Source organism: Musa acuminata, chromosome BXJ2-10, assembly GCF_036884655.1.
Source record: "Musa acuminata AAA Group cultivar baxijiao chromosome BXJ2-10, Cavendish_Baxijiao_AAA, whole genome shotgun sequence".
In the NCBI taxonomy this organism is placed as follows: domain Eukaryota; kingdom Viridiplantae; phylum Streptophyta; class Magnoliopsida; order Zingiberales; family Musaceae; genus Musa; species Musa acuminata.
Window position 1 is genome coordinate 29,464,166 of NC_088347.1, and position 25,180 is coordinate 29,489,345.

Below are 25,180 nucleotides of genomic sequence, written 5' to 3' on the forward strand. Positions count from 1 at the left end.
TGGGCCACTAACCCAAAACCAAAATTAAAATTAAAATACTAAGATAAAATGTTACATTCGATTCCTAACGCTGAATCAATTCCCCTGATTTTTCTATTAATTCTTTCTACCAAGGAGTTAGACTCATGTCACCCCTGAAATGTTTCAGGAGCGACGGAGTCTCTCGAAAGTGGATCCGCCGATGCGAGGCGGTTTTCATGGGCGAGTTTAGTGGGACCCAAACAAACTGGTGAAATGTGATCCCGCCACTTGCCGGTCGCCCCGACCGCCCACCAATCAAAAGGGAACCGGGTGGGGGATCCTGACCGGGTTCACGTTTCGCAACGATTTCACGGTTCTTGATTTGCCGCACGTGGTGCGCTTGAACGGGTCAGGGTCAATGGTCCCCTGTTCTTCGGTGGGGTTGGTGATGCGCCCGCGGTTCCTTGGACCGGAGGGAGGAATGGTCGTGTTGCCTACTTGATGATCCAAAGCACGATAAAAAGTTTGAAGACCCAGAAGCTTCTCGAGAACTGCCGGTTTCGTCGAAGGTAAATACGATCGAGGATGAGACTGCCTCGTGTAGCGCGGATGGTGGATGGGTCGGATGCTTAATTGGATGTCTCCTCATCTCCGATTCCAATCATGTAATTGGTAATTGTATATTGGCCATCGGATCCATCGACTACGAAGCCACGAGTTGGGACGCTGCCGACGGGATCGTATCCTCCGTCCTAACTACTATGTACGTGTGGTTGTCTCGCCGTTGGCTTGTGTGGACCAATTTGGTGAAAGAGTCGACGCCATTGAAAGAACGTTACTGTGCGAATGCCATCGGTCTGATAAAAACAAAATAAACAAGGCTAAATCAAAACATATAGGCCACATCCAATTGATCGCCATTGAAAGAACGTTACTGCGTGAATGTCATCGGCCTGATCAAAACAAAATAAACAAGGCTAAATCATGCCACTGCAAAACATATAGGCCGCATCCAATTGACCATGTTAAGTTTTAAGAACTGACATGGGAGGATGAAACAAGTATCAATAGCTTCCTAATCTCATTTTACCATATGACGATAATATATTATTCTTATTAGATGATGTGGCAACTGACCCAGAGTCAATTACATAGCAAGATCACTCAATTAATCATTACTCTTATGTTTTTCAGGTTGGATGCTAAATTATCTCATTTATGTACGGAGGAAGCAAATAATCATTCTATGCATGATCTCAATCTGCACTATAAAAATGTTTCAATTGTAGTCTCCAATTCTACCATTGCCTAACCCAACTCAATGTTAACACCCCCAAGACCTATCGAATCACTAGTCGAGCGGACACTTTGGTTCTCGACCATGAAATTCAACGAGTCACATTACTCTCAATCTATCTCGTTTGGTTTCGAGGCCTAATCAGTAGACTCGATAAAGAACTCCTTGCATGTTTAACTATAATAGATGAACCAATATTTAAAAAATATATGATGAGAATTTTGACAATTAAATGGGGGAAGCATTGGTTGACCTCACATCGGGTTGATCATCATTCATCTAGAAAATCTATGAAGAATTAATTTTAGCGAGTTTTTATCTCCTGTTCTTAAAGACATTCGATGAAAGTGTCGATCCGATGAAGCACATTATAGCTTTTTATACTCAGATATCTTCGTATAGCATCTCGGATACTATAATGTGTCACATCTTCCCAACCACATCAAGAGGTTTAGCACGGAAATAATACACTCACTTAAAGTCATTTTTTATCTTCTCTTTTGCTCAAATAATGAGGGAGTTCAAACTATACTTCATCGGGAATGTAAACCATCAACTCCTAGTGGCAACACTTCTCAAACTCAAGTACGGGGAGAAAGAGATGCTCGTAAACTTTATCGCTCAATTAAAAAATGAGATTCTAGATATAACAAATGCCTATATATTATTTATTATATAAACATTCATGGTGAGGATCAAGCCCCATCATTTTTTTTTATCAGTTGATAGAGAGATCATCAATGATGATTGTACCCAAGGTATTCCAAAAGTCTAATTAATATATTATCATCAAGATAATAATTTCAAGCAAGCATGAAGAGTCACGCAAAAGGTCGAAGCAAGAGCAGTCATAATCAACCCCAATCCCGAGGTCACCTCGATATAAGAGAAATGAATGACCCAAGCTACCTCACTTGAGATCCGAGTTGACCCATCTTAAATATGATTAGAACTAAAATTTTCTTATAAATAACAAAGAAAGGGCTCTTACGGGATCCTCACCCAAATGAAGAACTCATTGACAAAAAGAGATATATCTAAATATTATCAATTCTACCAATATCATGCCCATGACACTCAAGATTGTTATGACTTGAAAGAGCATATTAAAGAGTTAATACTTTAAGAACACCTCGGATGTTTTGTTTAAAAGTACGAAACCCTTATTAGAAGTGGAAGGGGTGGTAAGATAACTATTTAGCCTATAAAGCTTATGCTTAAGCTACCATTAAAAAGCGCCTAATAATAAAGGGTGACCCGAAGATAACTTTCAAAGAGGATTAAGCAAAGTACCTTCACCCAAATCATAATGATGCTTTAGTGGTTTATACGAGGATGAGTAATGATTAGATGAAGAGGGTCAAGATTGATACAAATAACCCTACTGATATCCTATACTTAGATTTTTTTTTTTAAATTTGAGTTGTCAACTAATGATGTTACCCCAATAACTTTTTTACTGATGGGATTCACTAGTATCTCCACAATGCCACTCGAGACTATGAATTTACACATCATATTCGAAGGCAAGCCCTACTCCAAAATAATATCGACTAAGTTCATAATGATAGATATCCCCTTGGCATATAATGTGAACATAGACTCACACTTAACAAACCGAGGGCGATAGTGTCAACTACCAAATGATGATGAAGTTCCCGACGAGGGCCACCATCGAAGAGCTAAGAAGTAACCCAAAGAAGTTGCATTAATGCTACTTGATGGTAGTTTCCCTATTTCATAAATTCTGATGTGAAGCATCATATATGAACTCTCGAGACATTACCAAGTTTACCCCATATCCTAAGCTAGTGGAGCTAATAATCAAGGTGCATCTAGATAAAGCTCAACTCGACCGAACTGTTAAGATTAAAGCGACGCTTCTCGAGGAGAGACATGAGAAACTCATCAACTTCCTTCGAGAGAATGTCAAAGTATTCGCATGATAACTAAGAGACATGCTAAGAATCAACCCCAATGTAGCTCAAAGATAACTCAGATCAAGAAAAAAAATGCCTTAAGTGCGTGGATAAAAAAAACTCGACTCTGGTCAGGTGCCCCAACCATCTCGTTACTCAAGGTGGAAAGGTCGAGTACCTCGACCCCCCTCATTATCTAAGGTCCAAAGGTTATGCATCCGGACCCCCTCACCACCTGAGGCGTAGAGGTTGAGCATTATCCTAATCTCCTTTGGGTGTGTTTAGGGTATGTTAGTTGGGTACCCCTACTCCCTTTCAGAGAAGCAATCAAAGAAGAATAAAATTAGTATTTTAGATGAGTTAGACATCACGCTTCAAGACCCTCACTAAAGAGCTCCCGAAGTACACCTTCGGGAAGAGAGGGGGGGGGGGGGGAGAGAGACATATGATAGGGAGGATATCAACAATAAATCACCATATAATATATAGCCTTTGCGTAACATTCGGGCTAGAAGAACGTGACAAAAGCTACCCCCACTAGTCTGTCCACATGGATATAAACTCAAAGCAGATAATTATAGGTTATCTTTACCCTTATTGCTTATATAGATAAGAGGTTGAATTAAGATTGTTAAAGGTGGTTGAAGGTTACCTCTTTGTAGAATATTATGCTCATTTACTATAATGTTTAAAAACCCACTTTAAATAGGATTATCTTTTATGACTCATACTATACTCACCTTCCTTATATAACTAACTTGAGCTTTGAAGAGATTAGATTGGAAAATCTCTTAACCTCTATATTCGTATAGATAATATGCTCGGTAATTTTTACCTTAGTAATTTCTCGAACACCATTAGCATACATGCCAAAACTATATCGAGCTAATTAGGACAATAATGACATCTTCCCACAATGCTTGAGGTATAAAAATTTTAATTTAATTTTTTAATTCACATATATTTCATTTATATTTTATGGCTTTAAGCTGAAAAAAGAAGAAGAAATAGTTCGTCAAGTTTCTTCGTGAGATTGCTGGAAGATGGAAGCGAGGCAAGCTTGCATAAGTGATATTATTTTTTTCCTTTTTTAGTTTGACTTTTGAGAATTTTAATTCAATTTCAACTCACTTTGGATCAAAGTGGTCAAATCGAATCAAATTAGTTCCTATTGGACCAGCGTACTATTAATCAAGTTTGAGATTGCTTTTCTATTGATCAAGCCGTGTGATTTGCCGCGTTTGATGTTTTTGGATAGCGGACGGTCGTTGATGGTACCCTTGTAACCCGCTATATGTTACGTTTGATTGCACGTGAGAGACACGTGATAATTAACTACTGGAGACAGAACCGCTTGCCCGTTCCCTCTGCAACGGCCTCCCTATCTCTCTCTCTCGCTCGGTCGCTCGCTTTTTCTTGTTCTTCTTCAAACCATCGATTACTCGTCCTCTTCAACTCGCTTTTCGCTTCGCCGTTGCTCCCGTTGCTGGCGTTCCGATGCGGTCTACGATGCCGTCATCTTACATCGATCAGAACTCCTCGCCGATATTATTGCTTTGAGGGGTTGGGAAATCAGAAGGGGTTTGACGGCCAAACTCATGCCAGGTCAGTCAATCTTTGTGTTTCAAACATAAGACAATGGGCTTGTCAGCCTCTCTTATCTTGCCTTCTGCTTATAATGTTCCTGTTAATGTTGATTGACCCGATGAGGTGGATACCCTGCTATATGCGCCTTTTCGCATGTGTTGGATTCTTCTCGGGATAATATTTTGAAGAACATCCAAAAATCTTTGGATTCCAGTTTTCTTGTAGGGACCGTCCCTGATACCAATCATCCAGCTGCCTGGATGTTAGCGTATATGATCCTTTTTTGACTGATAGTTTTACCTCTTGATTAATGAAATGATTTAGAAAGGTAGCTGTTGTAGGTGACCATACCCTAGATATGATGTGAATGGTAAAGTTCATCAATGACCAGAGGTCAATGAGAATATCATGAGAGCAATTAATACAAATCAAGGAAACCGCCCGAAAAAAAAAGCTGCAATCAACTGTTTGGTTTTCCTTGTATTTACTTTTTATAATGTTTTCCATTGTTATTATTGAACAGTGCATGTCAGTATTAGTCCACATGTACTACTCTGTGTTCATTATTTTCCATGTTGTAAAATAATGATTTATTGAATAGTTTAATCTCAAGATATTGATTTAAAGGATTGAATTGAAGCCATAAATTGAATGAGGCATTGTTCTCTTTATTCTGGCGTACACAAATATTGGTCCAAGGAGATAAAGGTATACGTGATGATGTGAAGGGGATGATAAAGACAAGGTACTTTAATGCGGAATATAGTGGGGGTGTTCATGTCTAACGAAAAACAGATACCGTGTTTTTTTCATTTGAGATTAAAGGTTGTTTCTGGGCCAGCGGCATTTAATCCCTTTCTATTTCCTTTTTGTGTACTACAGTATATTTTTCCCCTTAAATGGATCATCTCTCTGTCAGCTTTTGCTCAAACCATCAGCTTACAGCAGCTAGTTTTGCTCCAATTAAACCTCCACCGATCAGATGAACCCACCACTTGCACAGTGATATCAAATCGAAATCGTCATTTTTATGCTGCAGTCATGTAAATCCTATTCAAAGTCGTGGCACTTCAAGCTTCGATTGCTAGGCTGGGAACAAGCATGAACAGGGCCAGCAATTCAAGCTTCGATTGGTTAAAATGCTCTTTGTGCACTAATATTCGAAGAAAATTTGTGCTAGGCTTGATTTTGGTAAATGCTTGAGGGTTTACACCTAACTGTTTTCTCTGAGACATGGCTAGTTTGAGCTTTATTCCAGTCTGATCTATATATTTCTTTGACATAAATGGCACCTCTCATCAAGGTGAAACCATAGGCATTGTCCCATTTTCAAAAAAAATTCACCCTATAATGAAACCTCAAATGGACTGGTTCTGTGTATGATACTGCAAAGTCGTACTTCCGAGCATAATTTTCTTCTATCAGATGTACTTCCCAGAATACTTTCCTTGTAATTGGATGTCACTTGTGCTCGATGATCATAGTATGGTTGTTACTAATCTTTAATATGTTTTGATTTCTTGACATTTCTGAGTACAACATAATGCAGCCTCCGTGATCTCTGTGGATTTAATCTCAATTGCCGCTAATCGATACTGAAAAATAGTTTCTATAATTTTCGCTATTTATTTACCAAGTGAAATCTCTTTTTTTAAAGATGGGGGAGACAACCACCTGGATTCGCACTCCTCAACTCGCCGTCTAATGCTGGTCCAGACTCCGTGTTGGCTAAATGGGTACGTGGATCATGCCATTCCTCGTTCTTGGTAGTTTATAGTGCCATTCATAAATGATCAAAGCAAACTCTTTTCCCCTTCCATAAGATTGCCTCTCACGAAGCCATGGTCCTCTTTCACAAGTAACACACCCATGGATTTACTTGGGTTACGAACACAAGTTATGTTGCAAGGAACAGGAAACTAGAAAGGGCGGGAACCACTGTTGAGCAAGACGAGACTCCAAAACAAGCTTGGACAGACTAGGTTATACATATGCATGTCACCTAAACAAATGTGAATCTAATCTATCCGACGTCAATTCAAATTTGCTATACAACACCAGAATAGTAGAGTAGATGGTACACAAAAAATAAATTCCCCTCGCAGTACCTGAACCACTTATTCGATATCCAAACCACTGGGACTCAGAGAACTGAGTCCACCGAGCTGCGGCCGTAGCGCTTACCGCGGCGGCGGCGATAGCTCAACTTTGCCTCGCCTGATGCAAGGAAATCCTCGGCTTCAGGACCGAGATTACACTCCGGTGGTGGTGTCGGATAACGAACGCGATCATGACAGTACGAGTAGGTGATGTGCTTCTTTCGGAACTTGTCCATCGCCGTCCGTTGATCTGCTGACATTGTGATGGTATCGTAGACTGCGGCGTCGGATCCCAGACAGGTGGTTCTGTGTTCAATGGGATCGACGGCGCAGCCATGGAGCACAAGGTCGGCGAACTCGGCTTCGTAAGGGGCATATTTGTAGTTGACCTTGTAGCGGCCGCCCGAGGTGGCCCAAGTGGAGCCATCCCATATAGTGGCATAGAGGGACATGGGCTTCGAGGGGAAGTCCCCGCCCATGGCTTGGGTCCTCACCACCTCCCTGATGGGGATGTCGTCAATGTAAAATCTGCCCAAAGAACAGAGAGAACCGGATGAGATTAGATTCGGTGAATCTTTTGTGGGAAACGTTGAGACTCTACATCTGCTAGTCTACGAAAACAAAAGGGATGCATCTAGCATTCACCATTATTCCTTGGAACCAATAAGAGTCTTTCAAGTGGTGAAACCAGACACCTCTAGCCTTCCCTCCAACTGATCATGATGGCATCGAAATGACATAACAATGTAATATTATGTGCATCTTACGATATCATAATGGTACGAGCATGTTTTCAATATAAAATCTGTTCTAGGGAAGGAGATTTAATTAGGTCAGGTTATAATCAGGAGATCTTTCTGGTTGGTTGAAAGCTTTCCATTTATTATTGCATGAAAAGCGGATCATGGCCATAGTAGAAAAGGGGTAGCACGCATGTGACTCGTTTCCAAGTAAATTCGGGTGTGGATGTCTTTCTGTTCTCTAGCATTTTATCTTTTTCTGCACAAGAAAGCAAAGGCAAAGTAGATTTTAAGGAAGCAAAGCATCATCGTTGCTTGCAACTTGTAAAGCCAGCTAAAAGAAAAATTGGAAGAAAACCACTTAAATTCAGAGATAAACGATGATGCACAAGTAAAGAATAAAAAGAAAAAAAAATCTTAACAAATCAGAATGAGAAATATAGGTTGTCATTATGAAATCTTCGATTTAACTAGCAGAATCATAAAGGAAATCAAATAATATCCTATATATGTATGTAGAAACTTACATGATCCTTTCACCGCTCCACAGTATGGAGTACTGGTGGTAGTCCTCTGTGGGATCGAACCATAGCCCGTATCTCTCTTCCCTACCAACCGCGGTGCTCCCGTTCCCATAAACATTTGTCTGAACCCTCCACTCCCTGCCTCTTATGTTCCCCAAGAATTCGAAATCCAATTCATCGTGTGTCTTCTCGAATACATCTCCGTTCGACATCTGCGTTGACATCAAAAGAATCCTTTAGTATCCTGCAATCACAATAACAAGTCTTTTCTGATCAACTTGCCGTAGGATGCTGTTCTAAGTTGAGGAGAACAAGAGAAGAATAGAGAGCCATCCTTGTAAATGCTACTGGGTTCTAAGAACTGACCTTTGTCGATTCTTAGGAAAATATTAAAGACGATGCAAATTAAACGACAGAAAAAGTCAACGGGCTTCGATGGCAAGGTCTCAGCTCAAGGTGAAAAGAAACAGGGGAAACAATTTTTTTCCCTTTCCCAAGAAGCATAGACAGAAAAAAAAAAAACATTAGGAAATGCTTAAGAGTAGAGATACTTGCCTAACTGGAATTTCAGCTTAGAAAATACTATCAGTACGCAGGAGAAGAATCATGAGCTTATTGTGGAAATGGAAGCATACATAGAAGGCAACAACGACTCCGGCAGCGTAATCTGCAGGCAGTTTGATGGAGGCACTGAAGAATCCATGGCGATAGAGGTCTTGTGACGCAAATCCAGCACCTAAAGAAAGAAACAGCAATTGACAGTTTAGCAACAACATCCATCCATCTGTTTATAGAGGAGATGAAAAATGAAAATAATGAAGCAGGGACAGAGACAGTAAAAGAATAGGAAGGTAAGCAGCAAGCACCGGTCCGCCGGTCGAGGGAGAGGTGGACGCTCCTGCCATCGCGATGAAGCATGAGATTGGAGTCTCCAAATAGCTGTGTATAGCCTTCCTCAAAAGCGAGGGTGGTGAGGTTGGGCAGTTCTGGGAGAGCAGTAGCCTCATTGGAGAGGAACAGCGCAACACCCAACAAGAGGAGGAAGAAGGACGAGGAAGAAGAAGAAGAAGAAGAAGAAGCCATCACTTCTACTCTCAAGATCATCTCTCTGCTCTGCTCTTCCCCTCTCAGCCTTAAACTACCTTGCTCGCTTTCTCTAGCTGTCTCTTTCCGTCTCGGTGGTTTATCTTATCGTGGAGGCAAGAGTTGTATCTTATGTTCCTTGGGTGAGGAGGAAAGAAAGGTCCAGGAGTTGAAAGGAGAGGGCCATTGCTGGCGTTTTATTGGGAGCCGGGAGAGGAGAAGTTATTTCATTGGAGACATGGGTGATGAACACTGGATGGTGTCTGACATTACTATCCAAGCATAGAATAAAATGCAGTAAAAGGTGACCATCCGATAGTTGAATCTATTTCGTATTGTATTCAACAGGTCCTACGTTTGATTGTTCCATTTTTTATACAACAACAATGGTTTGATTTATTTGAGTGCATGACAATCTATTTTGTAAACGGGAAGGTCTTTAATTATTCCACGACTTGGAGACAAACATTATGCTCATCTCACTGATTGATTGAGAGTGGTCATGGCTTTGTTAGGTGTGCTAGTCTAATCGATCAATGTGTCATTGTAAGTACCTGCTAGAAAAATGAAACTTACCAACCTCTTAAGAGTTGGCATTCTGAAACCTGTGGCCTTGGCCAACTCTTAGCTGTGTCGCATATCTGACAACTCGCCCTTGGCCTCAGCCAACAGCTGAACATTTGTTCTTGTGCACACCCTCATCCTAATCTGATCGGATGAATGCAGTGCCAGCTAATGCCCTACGCAGCAGCAGACTCCAAGAACAATGAGCAGGGGAAGATGAGCAAGTGACTCAAGCATGTATCTTCGTGCAAGGAAGCTCTCTCATACTTGTGGACTACCTTTGCCATTTTGATGATCAAAACCAAAACCATGAAAATGGTCTATATTTTTGTATGGATCAGACTGCATGATTTTTTTCACCCTCCCATCATGCGGAAAGTAAAAGGTGATGGAGCTATTGAAGTTAACGTTTGGATTTTTAATCTTGGACGTAGTCGTAGACAAGGCCAAATTAAATTACTCAAATCCTTTGCAAACCCTACATGATGAAGCCTGGATTTCTTTTCTTGTATGAGACAGAGAGAGCAAGAAAAAGAAAAAGGGATGATGAAGACAAATGTTAGGAATTCGGAGCAGTGATTCGAATGGGGAGGACATTTTGGGTCACATGCAAACGCGCAAAGATTTGGAGGTATTTGTGAGCCAATTTGCGCGTGGTCGGAGCTTAGCGGCTCATTCATGATATAATAAGATACTGTTGAGTGGTTAGGCGGTGCAAATCCGCAGGATTTAAGAGAAGTCGTCGTGTAGCCACGGCATCGGTGTGGCAGAGAGGACCCCATCGCTGGACAGGCTGTCTTAGCCAATCGCAGCTCTCGACTTCACCCTTCCCCGTGACGACTCCTCCCCCTCCGCTCTTTTTTACCTTCGTCCCCATGCATGCATTGCTCTCCGTCATACACACACACACTCTCTCTCTCTCTCTCTCTCTCTCTCTCTCTCTCTCTCTGATAGTATTTTTTTCCCTTGGCTCGAAAGCACAAAACGTCCATCATGCCTAGGGACCATGGCCTTGACTCGATGCTCGGAGGCCAGGCCGACCTGTGACCCCAACCACCAGGCTTTATCCATTGATGTCTTGTCCTGATGCAGAGGGCACTGCGACTGGAGGGGGGGGAGTTAATGAAGGGGAGGTGGCTTGCAGAAAAAGGTTTGGGGGTGGGGGAATGGAGGTCATTTTCTCTGTGCTAGGGCTACAGCTGTGCTGCATGTGGTGGTGGGAAGAGGAGGAGGGACAGGATTTAAGCGGGTGATATCCAATTGGGTGGTGGCCGTGGCATTGTCTATCACGCAAAGGTTGGCCATAAAGATGTGCCGTGCTTGCCATGGGGAGGAAGACGGAGAGAGAGAGCCGAGCTTTTGCATGGGGATCAACTTTCCTTGGGGACTTGGGAACCATGGAGGAGCATGTTGGCGTGCTGCGGTAGACTATGAGACTCACACCTCACATGCTTTGCCACGGACGAGTTATACAATGCATGTTACCGGAACCTAACAATCTTAAGTTAGGGGTGGGCAAGCTGCAAAGATCCTTAATCATTTGTTGCTTACGATAGGGGAAGAGAAAGGAGAGCATATGCTTCTGCCAGTGACGACAGAAGGATATTTTTTTTATCAAGAGAGAGGATAAGAGACGAATGAAATGGAGTATGGTGTATGATAGAGAGAGAGGTATGGAAATCTAGTCCTTCACCCGTCGAGATAATAACATCGGGTCTCCGAGAGATAATAACATCGGGTCTCCGAGTTGTTTGTTGCTACGAACATATTCCTTTATATCAATATTTATCTTTGGTGAGCAGAAGATCCTCTTCATGAGAATCAATATTCGATGAATACTCGATTATCCAGCTCAAAGGAAATCGTGATATTCTTTCAAAATTTTATATCTCAAATTGTCTACTCGAAGAATATAAATCATATTCCCTTTTGTGTATACGAGTTACTCTTAGACCCAAAATCAACGTGTCTTATTTTATTTGATTTGTTACATTAGGATTATTGTTTGAGGATCATTGTACAATCTATATCCCTGATTCTGGAAAGAAGATTAGAGTACAAGTTTGGAAGAATAAATATTTTGACTAATACATTGAGTCAGAAAGTAAAGCGGGTAAATGTCATACAGCTAGAGGGCAAAGGCACACCCTAAGCCGCCACAACTGGGGCAAGCCAAGTTAGCATGAAGAGAGAGAGAGGGAGGGTTGGCATGAAGAAGAATGTCGTTTCTATTCATAATTTATGGGAGTCGTCTCATTTGATGAAAGTGTGGCATGACTGAGAATTAGATAAGAATATCCACATATATATTTAGACAATTGGAAGATTGTCGGATCGATTTTAAGAAAAAAAAAATAGAAGATTCATGATTCATGCCAACAAACTGAGTTAAATTTTTGGGTATTTCACGTGTAGTGACTGATACGATAATATGCAATTTCATGAAAGAGTTTTCCTTTTTAATTTTAATTTTTAATTTTCAGTTTGGTGTGGTTATTGTTTTTCTAGTATCTTAAATATTTCTCATCATCACCGATACTTTTTCTTCCCTTTGTTGCTGCATCGACACTATTGATTATCGTTGCTTCTTCTTTCAGTGAGTGTTATTGATCACCTCGAAATTATCTCACTTTTGTCTTATCATAATCCTCTATGTTTCGTCATTTTCACTCTTGTCATGGTAGCCTCCTATCCTTCACGAGGTCTCGTCGTTTTTTCCCTATTGCTTCTCTCCTCCTGTTTGGATCCCACCTTCATTGACAAATATTTAGAGTATTAGAGGAAAATAAGAACACCAAATGAGAAATTTTAAAAATAAAAATATCATTCAAAATAATCCCAAAATGATAGAGAAATCATCCTATAATAATTGTATCAATAAGTTGAATTTGAGCGCACTCCACCTATTACATATAATATAATAGATAAGTGTGCGTTTATTTTAGTAACGTGAAGTAGAATTATGTTGAGCACGATATGATTTAAGTATAGTCTAATTAACATTTAATATTTAAATTGATTTATTGATAAGACTTGTATTCAATAATGATTGGTATATTAATTCACCCTTCATTGATCGATTGAACGAGAATTAATCAGGTAAAGTACTCGAGGATCGATCTTGCTCGTTTATTGATTGGGTTGATCATATCGATCAACTCGCTTGTGACATAAATCCATAGGTCAAATCTATACTCGTCGATGTCGAGAAAATATTTTTGACTAGCGTCATATCGATGTCGTCATCGTAATGTTGTCCGCACGTTTGCATAATAAAGTAGAAAACAAAGCAATTACTTCTAAATATATATGGATTTTTTTGGTTAATAATTAGGTTTTGGTTATTGAGAAACTTTCATAATTGTTTCGCATACTTCTTTCGTGATAATTGACGTTCCAATGTGAGAGATTGATGATTTGAGGATTTTGCCTAAGAGCAATCGAGATGTCAAAATATGGAAGCATGAACATCACCTTACGATGAAATCTCCTTTGATGTTTATGCCAAATCATTTCTAAAAAAATAATAACGATTGTGTTATAAAGAATATTCTTGAATTCTAGATGATTATGTCGAGCATTCTTATGGATCTTATGGTTTTAATTTAGTAGCCACATATCGCTAAAGCAGTTAATTGTCGTGGCATGGGAGTTGATCTTCTTTTGACAATATTCGAACGATTATATTATAAAAAATATTCTTAAAATTTGGATGACTATATCGAGTATTTTTTTTTATTATGATATAGATCTTGCGGATTTAGTTTAGTAGTAGTATGACACATCACCGAAGTGGATTATTATTGTGGTGGTGTGGGAGTTGGCCTTATTTTTATATAATTCATCAAATTAAAAAAAAATCAATTGTTAGTTGGAGGTTAGATTGTACTATTATTAATTTTAGCATAAACTTATCGACAATCTTACTAACATATTATTATTTGACTTATATTATATGGTTGTCGGAGTCTTTCCTCGATCAAATTACAACACGAGCTTGAACCCAACTCGAATTGTCTGCATCAATTTAAAAGAAATGAGAGTATAAAACGTTGCCCATGTATCAATATTTGATTAGTATAAATTATTTCCCCAAACTAATTAACTGCTGTAAGGTAAGAGTCTAACCTTTGGGACACATGCACAACTATTTACCTCGTTTTGGTTACAATGGATGTGATATGCCATTATCTTTTCTTACTTGAACCATTTTTCTTGTAAGATAATGAAATGGAAGGCCAATGAACATGGCCACAATATCTATCATTCGTAGAATATTGGATGGAGCATACGCAGTACGAGAAGAAGAAGAGAAAATGAGAAGGTGAAAACAGAGTAGGGAGAGGAAGAAGAAGAGCTACTTCTACATTTCGGATGCGTGCGTGTGCCGCCTTTGTCCTCCGCTGCGGACACAGCTCGGCCTGTGATCTGTACTCCCTGTCAGTGTACAGAACTGTCAGCGCGGCGGTAAACTCTGCTGCTGCTCTGTGAGTCGTACCTTTGGCTACGTATCGATGGCGGCACTGTTGGTTCACATGCGGTCCTTTCTGCCATCTCTCCCACTCCTCGCCTCTCTCTCTTTCTCTCTCTCTCTCTCTTGCGGTTGTAATCGGAAGGACCATCCACCCCAACCACCAATCCATCCCTTTCTCTCTCTCTCTCTGTGCTTCCAATCGATCTAAGCGACGCCTTGTCAGATGACGAGCTCGTCCTTCCACTGCACAAGCTCCGGCGCAGGTCCCTCCAAGGTTGAAGGACATGGGCACCTCATCATTGATTTGGCCATTTAGAACATGGCAGGAGAAAGATGCTGCCTGTCGCTCTTAAAGCTTTCCTAAGACAGCTCATAATAGGTCACCAGAGGCTGTCAACTTCAATATCAACTTGCCAGTCATGGTGGCAAAAGTGATGAGATATCTATAGATCAATCTTAGTAGTGAATAGAGTAACCAAACACGAATGGGCATCTACAGAACCCTCGCTGATTCAAATGTGTGAAACAAAAAGTCTCCAACTTCGCATTTAAAGAACAATAATCACAAGAAAGTGCATACTGTAGAAATCCATGAATCACATATTTCATACAAGTGTTATACATGAACAAGTTGATGCTATCTAATCCTGATTCATGAACATACATATTAAGCAGTTGAATTGCTATGGAGACTGCCAAAACTAATTTAAACATACACCCAAGTAGCAAGAAATGAGTATTCTGTGTAGTTGTTGCAGATTAGTTCAGATGCCATCCGTGATTACCATGTACAAAAGAGCACACCTTGTGTGTCAGCTAAGCTACACCCACATCTTCTTTGTCGCTTCCATCCGTTCAAGCAAACCGGCAATCTCAGCTTGCATCCTCATCTTCATGTTCTGATAATCGCAATGAGAGTTTTCGAGAAACTTCAGTTCCTCCAGCTTCTTCCTGCGCCTATCTTCAGTCTCCTGTAGCAAGAGTTTTGCGATCTTGTTACCGTAATCCTCCTCCAACTTCTCAGACTTGCCACGTACTATATGGCGGTAGCTCTCAACTTCTCTCCTGGCATCATCAGCTAGTTTCTGGAATAGCTTAGCCTCTGCCTCCTTGCATTTTACAATGGTCTCCAAACTCTTGAATCCATCATCCTTCAATGAAGTAAAATGGGGTTCTAGTGCAACAGGCTTGGCATCTGCTTTCAGTGCATCTATCTGTTTGTCCAGTATAGATGCGGTGGGGCTAAAGCCGATTGCAGATTTTGACACATTGATGGCTGCTGCTGATGGAAGGGGCGTATCTGCATGCTGGGTTGCTTGAGCAAGTATGTTTTTAGAGGAACTGCCGGTAACGGAAAACTCCGTGACTCCATCTGAAATATGGAATGTAAGGAACAGTTGGCACTAGAAATTTGAATGCAAACACTTGACACTAGACAATTCTAGAATTAAACAGATAGATGCTCACATTCCAGAATTCACAAACATTAAGAAGACACATCTGGCAGAGTCAGACGCATATGGCATTGCACAATTAGTTGGACCCCATTTCAATGATCTTTATTTTCTTATTGTGATAGCTTTTGCACAATGAACGGTTCCTATGTGATTGCTCTTTCACGAATCAAGTTCTGCAACAGTCCTAATACTTCAAAATATTAAAATCGATGATCTTTGGACATGTCCATTAGGTCATCATACCATTTAACAGATTGAATACCAAATCCAACTCTATATGAAGCCAAAATATGTAGGATCTGCAGAATCTCATTCTAACCCATGTTTCCTGATTCATAAGCACTTTCTTCTTAAATTCTCCTATAATCACCTTCCGCTCGAACTGTAAGTAATTATGTAACTGGCTCTTCGATCAGAAAATTCATGTCCAATATATTACTCTAGAACTATATGCCCATTTCTGCTTGATAATTTAGATTTTGATTTGTCCATCATATTCTCACATCCCCTAGGAGTATAAGCATTCTTCTTGATTACATTACATTGTCTTTCACGACATGCTTTTGCATTGAAAGATGGAACTAAGAACACATGTTCAACTTTGCAGACTAATAAATAATCAGTCTTGAACATCAACATTTACACTTCTCTTTTGGAAATCAACGTTATATAAAGATCCTTCATGTATTGGCAAGTAGCCTCAAATTACACATCTCATAATAAACCTGCATCAATAAAATTTAGGATCATTCTGTTTCTGATAAAATACTTTCATTATCATTTTCATACTTCACAAGCAGGAATAACCATATCTGTACAGCATATTCTTGTCAACCTTGCATCACTCTACCCAGAATGTCCAGGCCTGCGCTTTCTACTACTTGTTGCCAAGGTGATGTGAAATGAAAATGTAAAGACTGAAATATGAAGCATGACCAAAGCATCTGTTGTAATATAACTACTGGTCAAAATAGAAGGTGATATACTGGGTATGCGTATTCCGATAAATATTCGTGATGTACAAAAACAAGAGGACGCTATAATTGAGCTAGAGTCAGTAGTCACTATTTAATTTTTATATATGGCCTTTCACCATTTATCAATATCAGTCAGCCACTTAATCTTATTTTATATTAACATAAACAGTCCCTTCAGCACACACACATCACTAATGATAGCATAATTGCAGAAAAAGCAGATCCCGAGGTTGTGTTGCATTAAAGATGCAAATATATAAAACAAAAGTTCCATAAACGTATTTCTGTTCCTGCACTAGAGAACATGCTAAGAAATTTTTTGGTAAACATCTGAGGACCAGCTATATGCTTAGAACACATTTTTATTCAAAGATAAAAATTGTTGATCAGGCATTTAAATAATAATGACATGGGAATTAAGCACCAACATAGCCTATCCACAATCATGTGAACAAAGCTTTTGTACTTCTGAGTAACCAGGGCACAGAAGTACAGGCTATGATGACTGCCCATGCATTTAATTAGACATCCCCAGGAACAAGCTGATGAGAGCAAACAAGCCACAAGCACCTTCACGAACGGGCATCTAATATGCAGTAATAGGAATGAAGAATGAGAGACATAAAAAGAAAACCTCATGGAGGATCAACATATAAATTCGGATGATAGGAACCGAGGACAAAAAGGAAAGTATAGATGCAAGTTTAAATAGCAAGATAATAGCCACTATCTAGTAAAACAGAGCTTTAAAAAATGAGCAGTTTCAAAAGGACAATGACACCCGGAAGGCCACCTTCAAGCAACACCTAAATAAGAAAATTGTGTACATCGTATTCATGACCAAACAAAAAACTTATAATTGCTACCTCAACAAAAACATATATTGCATCAGATATAAGTACTAACTGCAAGCTTTGGTATAACCTAAACAATTACCAAGAAGAGAAGTGCAAGATGTAGCCATGCATATAGACAAAACTCATCACAAAGGAACCCTCATATCCCATAATACAGGCTCACTCAACATAGAGGATAGGTCCACTCATCAAGGGAGTGGATGCATCGTTCAAAGCACACAGGCAGCAATATTCTACACATGACCTGCTAAGAAATCAAATTATAGAGAGGAGAAGCAAATAATGTTAAGGCCAAGTTACTTTTGGCATTTCTTGCAATCCTGTGAACTAAAACACCACTTTAGAAAGTTAAGTGATTATGGGCTGACTTCAAACATCATGAAAGACACATCCTTCATAATCGAATATAAAAGATGATATGAATCCGGCGCAGAAAGATAAGATGGTGAACTAAGGAAATCACAGAACAGGTAAGAAAACCACAAAACAAGGATATTACTGACATCAGAAGCAACCAGAGATCATCAAGATACTCACACTTGAAAAAAAGTAGCATGCAAGCACATGCATCCTCCGGGGAAATTACTTTCTTGATGAGCATGTTGAGGACCTCCACAGCTTTTGCATGAAGCCCCTTTCCTTCAAAATCTTCACTAGCTTGGAAGATCATTCTAACACAGTCCAGCTCTTTCATTAATGCCTCAGGACCCCAATTTTTAGCACACTCATTAAACACATCTTTGACAAATCCAAACATCTCAGAAGCATGCCCACATCCCAGGCACTGATATTGCATCTCAGTCATACCTCTAGGTCCTTTTGAGTTTGGTCCGGGCCTAATTAAATTCTTCTCAATGCCACAAATAGCATGGCACCAATGGGAACAATTATCACAACCAACCCAACTGCAAGTATTCAAAGCACAATCAAATTTGAAACATACAGGACATGTGCAGGCACTACAGAAACCTTTTCTGGTGGAACATATCTTGCAGACACAGTCATCAACCGGCAGCACATTCTTACAATTCACATTCCTGCACCTCATGAGCAAAAAAATCTCGACCAGCTCATTACTGGGGATTCGGCTCTTTCCCGAGACATAAGATACGGTACCAGTCTTGATAGCAACCAAAACTTCAAGGTGCGCCCTGTGTGCTTTTGAGAGGATCTCAAACGTAAGATCTGACCTCCTCTCTAGTTTCCTCTGCAGGCTAGCAAACTCATGCTTCTTATCCGGAACTTCCATAAGGTTCCTGAGACACTCTCTCAGTGCTTCCAATGATTCACTATGAGATTCATAAAGCAATTGTGCAATGACAGGAACCGACTCAGACACTAATTCTCTCAAAACCTTATCCAGCCTAGAAAGCATGCCATTTCTGCCGCTATCTGAACTCACAACACCATTAACTTTTGCAGGCCTCGCAGGCAATTCAGATGGAAAGAAAGAGACATTTCCTGAGCTGTTTGCCTTGTACAGACTACTGTTGAGTTCTTTGTTGTGGTTCACAAAAGCAATGGTATTGCCATCACCCACAGGCCTAAACTTGCTATGAACTGAGCCATTCGTCCCCTCCCCGGCAAACCAAATCTTATCATTGTCCCCTCTCGAGAAGTCATAATTATCGGTGGAGTTCCGAGTCAAGGAGCAGCTGGGGTTATGTGAAAACGGGACGGAGCACGAGTACGAGAGCGAGGGGGCAAAGTCCTCCGAATTCGCAGCTCGCATGCTATTACTGTAACTATTTTTCGGTGGAACCACCAAAACAGGGACACTCGGAGTGGTAGCCACCCCGGCAACATTCGTCGCCGGAACGGAAGAGTTGAGAGACAGGGAAAGGTTGGGCGGGGAGAGGGAGAGGTTCAAAGTCTCGATCTTAACCTTCTTCTTGCGGTCATCGGCCTCATCGGCATCCTCGGGCGTCTCCCGCTTCGCGGACGGCTTGCCGCCAGCCAATTGAAGGAAGTCTCGCTCGATCCATCGCCGATCGTCTACGGCCGAGATGTTCGGGGCGACCTCCTTGCCCTTCAATCGGGATTTCTCGAGGGAAATGAGGAGATCGGAGCCAAGGCCCTCCTTTTCATAGGCAGCAGAGGCCCCCGGTTTCATATTGTCGCAGAGGTAACTGAGCGTGAGCTCCTGCGGAGCGGTGGTGGCGCCGTGTGTGGTGGGTGGCGACGCGGACGCGGCGGCATCCCGAACGAGGTAAGGCTTAGATGGCGGGTCCTCGAGATCAAGAGGGTCAGGGCTGCGATGTGGGAGCTGGGGACTGGGAGAGGAGTCCTTGCGGGGATCGGATTCGGGGAACATGGCGGAGGAGAGGAGAAATCGAAGGAGAAGAAACTGGCGAGGGTTTCGGAAAGAAGTATCGAAGAAAAAGTAGGGTTTTGAGGGGTTTACAATCGTCTTCGCCCCCCGTCTCCGAGCTCGAGCTCGCGCGCCCGCTCTCCTCCTCCCTCCTTGGGGCCGTCGACGTCGCCGTCTCCGATGTTGGCGCGGTCTTATGCTTCGTCTCTCTTTTAGCTTTCGTTTCTTTTTTCCGTTAATTCTTCGTTTCGAGTGCTCCGCGGGATAAGCCAAGTGATGCGATGGATGGAGGTCGGGTCGGGTGCATCTTTTTGACAGCTGCTTTGGGACTAGGGAGAGCGGCTGTCAAATTGTACCTGAGGTGTAAGATACCGTCCTGAACAACGGACCATAAGAGCAGGGAGCAGCTAACCTACCTTACTCAAAACAGGAAACAGTATTTTTCCACCAAGTCTGCAATCTTCAACGTGCGCCTTTATAAGGGTGACGTGGGGCCCGCACGTCTGTAATGGGCAGGTAAATGCGTTTCCTGCTTTGCCACGCACAAGGATGTGGCCTCCGCGTCTGTAATGCAAGGCGGGGGCTTATAATTACCAGAATGCCAGGGGGCGCCGTGGGATTTGGTGAACCGTTGACATTCCATTCAACGGCTGGGATTTGCGCGTGACATGTAGGGGTGGTGGGGCCGCCGGCGGCGACAGTGCGGTCGTGGTGGACCCGATGCGGAGAGCTCAATGGGCAGCTTGCGTTCAAGTGGGTTTCACTGAATCTTACTCGACCAGCATTAACTCCCTTCGTTGACACGTATGCTTCTTTTACATGCTTTAATGAGACCTTTGACCTCCTGTAACCATACAGTAGATTCTAAGATGAGTCATACATCATAAATCGTTGTTACGGAATAATATCTCTATCAGAATCCGAATCTAAAGTCACTCTATTCAACTACTTGGCTCACTTACCATCTTTACTTTTAGATAAAGAGACAGTTTGTGTAGGGTGCCAATGTCCTAAATCCTCCCAATATTTAGTTTTCATTAGTTGCATCGACTTGATCATTGTATAGCATCTACTGTTATCGATGTTATGGTGGCAGTGAATGGAAAAGAGGTGCAGTGGGTGGACCCATTGTTTGACGGGAGTAGTGATTCTTATGATCAAGGAATATCGTATGTGGGAAGCATTAACTGGTAGTGCAGCTCATTATTGAAGCATCCATCATTTCTGGGCATGTCAAAAGAAGCCTTGCTCAGAATCTTCAGATAACATGTCTGGATTTTGGAGGAATATATCAAAGCTAGTGCAGCATCAAGAAGTGGTGTAATCTCAAGCACCAGGGTTTGCATGATAATATATGTATTAAAAGTTCGGTAAGGGAACTACATCATCAAATCAAACTCTTATATGATTGGGATTTAGAGTCGCGGTGGAGGAAATCATGCTACTTCATGGAACTTTTATTGGCATTTCAGGGTAGAATGAAGAGTGCAGAGGAGAGAGTCAGTCTGGAGGACACAGTTCACAGCACGACAAGAGAGAGAGGCTTCTTGTTCCTCAAAATAATTGACTTGTTATACAACATAGACTTTTGGCAATAGGGTCGAGAGCTTTCCCAGGAGATGTTTATTGATCTCATCATCAACCATCTTCTATATTGATCTTTCAGTGGGTTTCTTTTGGTCCACATACCCACTACTGCATCGCATCATACTATGCCTTACAGTACTTCCTGGAGGAACAAGCCATAACAATGCGAAGCACTGCATTCTACAGAGTGCATACAGCATCAAGGATTTACCAAAGAAGCAATGCAACAATCTAAAGCCAATCATAACAAATCAATGAAGAATCCACATCCAAACCTAAGCACAAGTCTAGCAAACAAGAAGCTTGCTAAACCGTCACATGCCTCACTGTACATTGTCAGAAGAAAAATTGTTCTTGAAGAGATACCAATGTCGAACACCTAGAGCCTGAGAGTAAGGTCAGGCTCCTCTGCTGGCTGGTGATCCAGTTTTACCGAATTTGCACTCCCAAGCAGCTCAAGACTTGAATCTGCCTCCGGCCTAAAGCTTCCAGGCCAGAAGAATTCCACGTCGTAATCATCTAGAAAGACAGGCCTTGGCTCGAGCAAGCCTCTTCCAAGGAGTTTAGTGCCAGGGCTTTCCCTCCACTCCATCATTCTCTGGTGCATCGATGAGTGTGCCTTGATTCCCAGGGAATGGAGAGCTGAGCCATGGAGGGGTAATGATGCAATGCTGCTATAATTGTGTGGAAACGCATCTAACCCGAGTGCCCGCTTGGCGAGCGTTCGCTCCCTCTTGTGAGCATTTTGATGGCCGCCCAACGCCTGGGAGCTGAAGAACTGTCGTTGGCAGTAGTTGCAGGAGAAGACTCGGCGGGAGTTGGGGGGGCGACACGCTTGTGACTCGCTGCTGCTCTCGCTTGTGCTCGACAACGAGACAACCGCCAGCGCTGTGGAGTCCGCGTTGACGGATAGGGAGAGGTTAAGAGAGATGGGCGTGTCCTGCTTACTGAGAGAAGGAGAGGTTTCTTGGATGCACGTATTGGAAGCCACTTGACTGCTTGCTTCGAAATCATCTGCTGATGCTTCCGGGTTGGAACTGCTCATGTTTAGGCCCTGTAACAATAGAGACGCTGACGTACAAGAATTTAGCCCTCCTTCAGCTGCATCCACAAATAGAATTTTTATGGACACTTGAGAGGCCCAGATTTTGATAGAATGAGTCCCAATACTGAGAAGGAATTTAAGAACAAAGCATTCAAGAATCAGTCCCAATACTTCAGATAGAATTCGACATCAAAGTTTGCAGAAAGTATCAAGCATATGAGGGAAACAAAACGGTCCTAAGATAGTGAGCAAATATACCAACCAGGGAGGTAGATGTATCCTCAGCTCTTCCATGTGGGGAGGTGACTTCATGGTTCCTGATCTATTTCTGAGACAAGAAGAGGAAGGAGAAGAAGATAGAGGAGGAGACGGATGTGCTGTGAGGTAGCCATATATAGCGGCATCTAGCGAGGTTTAATTATGGAAAGCAGAGGATGGGCCAGACGAAAGGCGTGGGCATGGAGAATTGACAAAAGGACATGACACCGTTTCCTTTTCTTTTCTTTATTGTCCACTATAACTGAGATGCCCTTTTTCATCTCTCTGTCACCACCACCAACATAAACACCGAAAAATAAATCCACGAGGATGAAGATGCCACCGTCACCTGCATATAAAGGGATAAGAATAGAAGTTCCTAAGAGACCAGAGGAGGCCAAGAGTGCAGCATCGTTCTGCGTGATTGGGCTCCCGGTTGTCTGTCCCACACCGCGTCCATGGAGGTGGACATGCCTGCGCAGGCTCATCCGTTCTTCTCTCAGAGCTGCAGACAAATGATCCTAGCAATTTCTTCAAGAGCCATACAATAATGAACAATGGGGAGGGACCATACACAGCTGCCTTTGCAGAAACAGCGTAATGTGTGGATTAAGCATGAAGAGTCTGATCTTGACTTGTGATCAACCTCCAGCTGCATGTTTGAATCGTGTGAATGGAACAGGCAGAAATAGCTGTTCCTGTTGATCGACAAGTGAGGATAGAAAGAAATCTTTTATCTCAAAATAAAGAACCAAAAATCTTCTTTATTTGTGATTCAAACGAGGATATCAGAAACTCTTTGAACTGCATGAGCCGAGCAGTGAGTTCTGAGGTACCACAACGCATGCGGTGGTCACAGATGTTTGTCTCATGGCATGCCAGTGGCAGGATAAAAGTAGATTCTAAGCATCGTTTTGTTGCTTTCGCTGTGGACGAGTTGAGGTGTATGCCCCCATGTTCATCTCCTTTGCCATCACATTTTCTTGTGGTAGCTCTTTGTTGCCATAGCTTTTAATTTGATATGGCTTCTGCATGTTGGACAGCTGGCCAGTCATAAGCAGCCATGACATGAATGTAACAGTAGCAAAATGGCAAATGAATGTCCTTATCGATGCATCATATGGTTTCCATGTGAATTGTTTGTTCGATCGACCTCATTCACTGGCAGAGTTGGTGTCTTGTGGTGTTCACTCCACTCATGGGAATGACGAACACCACCTTAAAAAGGACACTAAGGTAGGCGGTAAAGAATCAGCATTCTCATGTCGTTTTATTCAGCTAGTTGAATAGGCAAACCATAGAAACATACTGCACACTCGCTCTTTCTCGCGACATCAAAAATAGAGAGAAAACACAAGGCAAATAATACTCAAACATCTCTAGCATATCAAGGTCTAAATGGACACCCTGGGAAGGGCCACTGAAATGCTCACGGCCACAGCAAACAGCAGGATGAATAGGCCAGTGAAGTTGATCAACCGAGATTCTGGTCCCGGCGCTGCATCGATCTGCACAAATCCCGTCTCCGCCGTGCACACCGTCAATAGAAAGATTGCTAGCCCGGCAGAAACATGCAATGGGAGCAGCAATAGTCTCGTCGGCTCCGACGCTTTCAGAAACCAGAAGTTCACGAACCCGAACAGCCACTGCAAGCAAACGAGAACAAGAGACTTCTTCCTAGTTACTAATCTCGAACGAGAGAGAGAGATGAGTTGCAATGGAGGAAGGAAGAAGAACCTGCAAGCCGAATAAGCAGATGGTGCACATGCCCAGCCAGGAATGCAAGCTTAACATGTCGGGCATGGTGTTGGCGCTGTGGTACTTGAAGGCAGCATAGATGCCAAGGATTCCGAGGACCAGTGCAACTAGATGAAGCATCAGGTGGACAAACTTCTGTGTTTCCTTCCGAGCTGGGATTGTCTTGTAAGCCATGATACCTGCTCATGACACATTGCCATGTCTTAAGTAATCAATCATATAGGCATTATACGTCCATTACCGACAAGATCATGTACCTTCTCCGATCACCAGAATGAACCCCATACACATCACAAGAGGATGCACCTGTCAGAATCACCCAACGAACGAATCAAAACGAGGAAGAGGGGTTATCAGGTGCTCATACGATGTGCAACAAAGTAGGGGAACCCTGTACATTGAAGATGAGATTGGGGTCATCGGAGTGCAGCCTGGCGGCGCCGCCTCGGAAGTGCAGAACCCACGCGAGCACGAGGACGAACACCGTGAGGGCGAGCACATGGGCGACTTTGGTGACATGGGCGGCGACCAGGAACGCAGGCTTCACCGTGTTGGGCATGGCGTCGAGGGGGGCGTTCGTTGCATGGACTGCGTCGGCGATGACGAAGCTCCGCCCTCCTCATTTTTATAGCTTAATAGGGATGGGAATCTCTTGCTTGCTGCTGTGGTGGCATTGGGAGTT

At 42.2% G+C, this 25,180-nt stretch overlaps 4 protein-coding genes across 4 annotated transcripts; all 4 read right to left on the bottom strand.

Annotated features, from left to right (window-relative positions):
• Positions 1–6,678: 6,678 nt before the first annotated feature.
• On the bottom strand, positions 6,679–9,479 carry LOC103968539 (probable xyloglucan endotransglucosylase/hydrolase protein 28). The gene is made up of 4 exons (XM_009381792.3): positions 8,994–9,479; positions 8,763–8,863; positions 8,131–8,339; positions 6,679–7,391 (listed from the first exon to the last, which is right to left on the bottom strand). Exons 1-4 carry the CDS (start codon positions 9,229–9,231, stop codon positions 6,908–6,910), a joined length of 1,032 nt encoding a protein of 343 aa, XP_009380067.2. The 5' UTR covers positions 9,232–9,479; the 3' UTR covers positions 6,679–6,907.
• A 5,346-nt stretch (positions 9,480–14,825) lies between these two features.
• LOC135625008 (protein TITANIA-like) lies at positions 14,826–20,060 on the bottom strand. The gene is made up of 2 exons (XM_065129195.1): positions 18,077–20,060; positions 14,826–15,620 (listed from the first exon to the last, which is right to left on the bottom strand). The coding sequence occupies exons 1-2, from the start codon at positions 19,851–19,853 to the stop codon at positions 15,070–15,072; spliced, it is 2,328 nt and encodes a 775-aa protein (XP_064985267.1). The 5' UTR covers positions 19,854–20,060; the 3' UTR covers positions 14,826–15,069.
• A 1,599-nt stretch (positions 20,061–21,659) lies between these two features.
• On the bottom strand, positions 21,660–22,993 carry LOC135624186 (zinc finger protein 4-like). Its single transcript, XM_065127591.1, has 2 exons — positions 22,745–22,993; positions 21,660–22,538 (listed from the first exon to the last, which is right to left on the bottom strand). Exon 2 carries the CDS (start codon positions 22,480–22,482, stop codon positions 21,817–21,819), a length of 666 nt encoding a protein of 221 aa, XP_064983663.1. The 5' UTR covers positions 22,483–22,538; positions 22,745–22,993; the 3' UTR covers positions 21,660–21,816.
• Positions 22,994–23,979: 986 nt separating this feature from the next.
• Positions 23,980–25,108, bottom strand: LOC135624436 (probable ascorbate-specific transmembrane electron transporter 1). The gene is made up of 4 exons (XM_065128041.1): positions 24,896–25,108; positions 24,756–24,804; positions 24,478–24,677; positions 23,980–24,386 (listed from the first exon to the last, which is right to left on the bottom strand). The coding sequence occupies exons 1-4, from the start codon at positions 25,055–25,057 to the stop codon at positions 24,135–24,137; spliced, it is 663 nt and encodes a 220-aa protein (XP_064984113.1). The 5' UTR covers positions 25,058–25,108; the 3' UTR covers positions 23,980–24,134.
• Between the last annotated feature and the right edge of the window lie 72 nt (positions 25,109–25,180).

Coding starts and splice junctions, on each gene's coding strand:
- LOC103968539 (XM_009381792.3), bottom strand. CDS start 9,231: ATGATCTTGAGAGTAGAAGTGATGGCTTCTTCTTCTTCTTCTTCTTCT. Junction 8,340..8,762: donor GAGTCGTTGTTGCCTTCTAT/GTATGCTTCCAT, acceptor ATGTCAACGCAG/ATGTCGAACGGAGATGTATT. Junction 7,392..8,130: donor TGGAGCGGTGAAAGGATCAT/GTAAGTTTCTAC, acceptor TTCTTTGGGCAG/ATTTTACATTGACGACATCC.
- LOC135625008 (XM_065129195.1), bottom strand. CDS start 19,853: ATGTTCCCCGAATCCGATCCCCGCAAGGACTCCTCTCCCAGTCCCCAG. Junction 15,621..18,076: donor CATGCTACTTTTTTTCAAGT/GTGAGTATCTTG, acceptor TCCATATTTCAG/ATGGAGTCACGGAGTTTTCC.
- LOC135624186 (XM_065127591.1), bottom strand. CDS start 22,482: ATGAGCAGTTCCAACCCGGAAGCATCAGCAGATGATTTCGAAGCAAGC.
- LOC135624436 (XM_065128041.1), bottom strand. CDS start 25,057: ATGCCCAACACGGTGAAGCCTGCGTTCCTGGTCGCCGCCCATGTCACC. Junction 24,678..24,755: donor CATTCTGGTGATCGGAGAAG/GTACATGATCTT, acceptor TGTCATGAGCAG/GTATCATGGCTTACAAGACA. Junction 24,387..24,477: donor TCTGCTTATTCGGCTTGCAG/GTTCTTCTTCCT, acceptor GTTTGCTTGCAG/TGGCTGTTCGGGTTCGTGAA.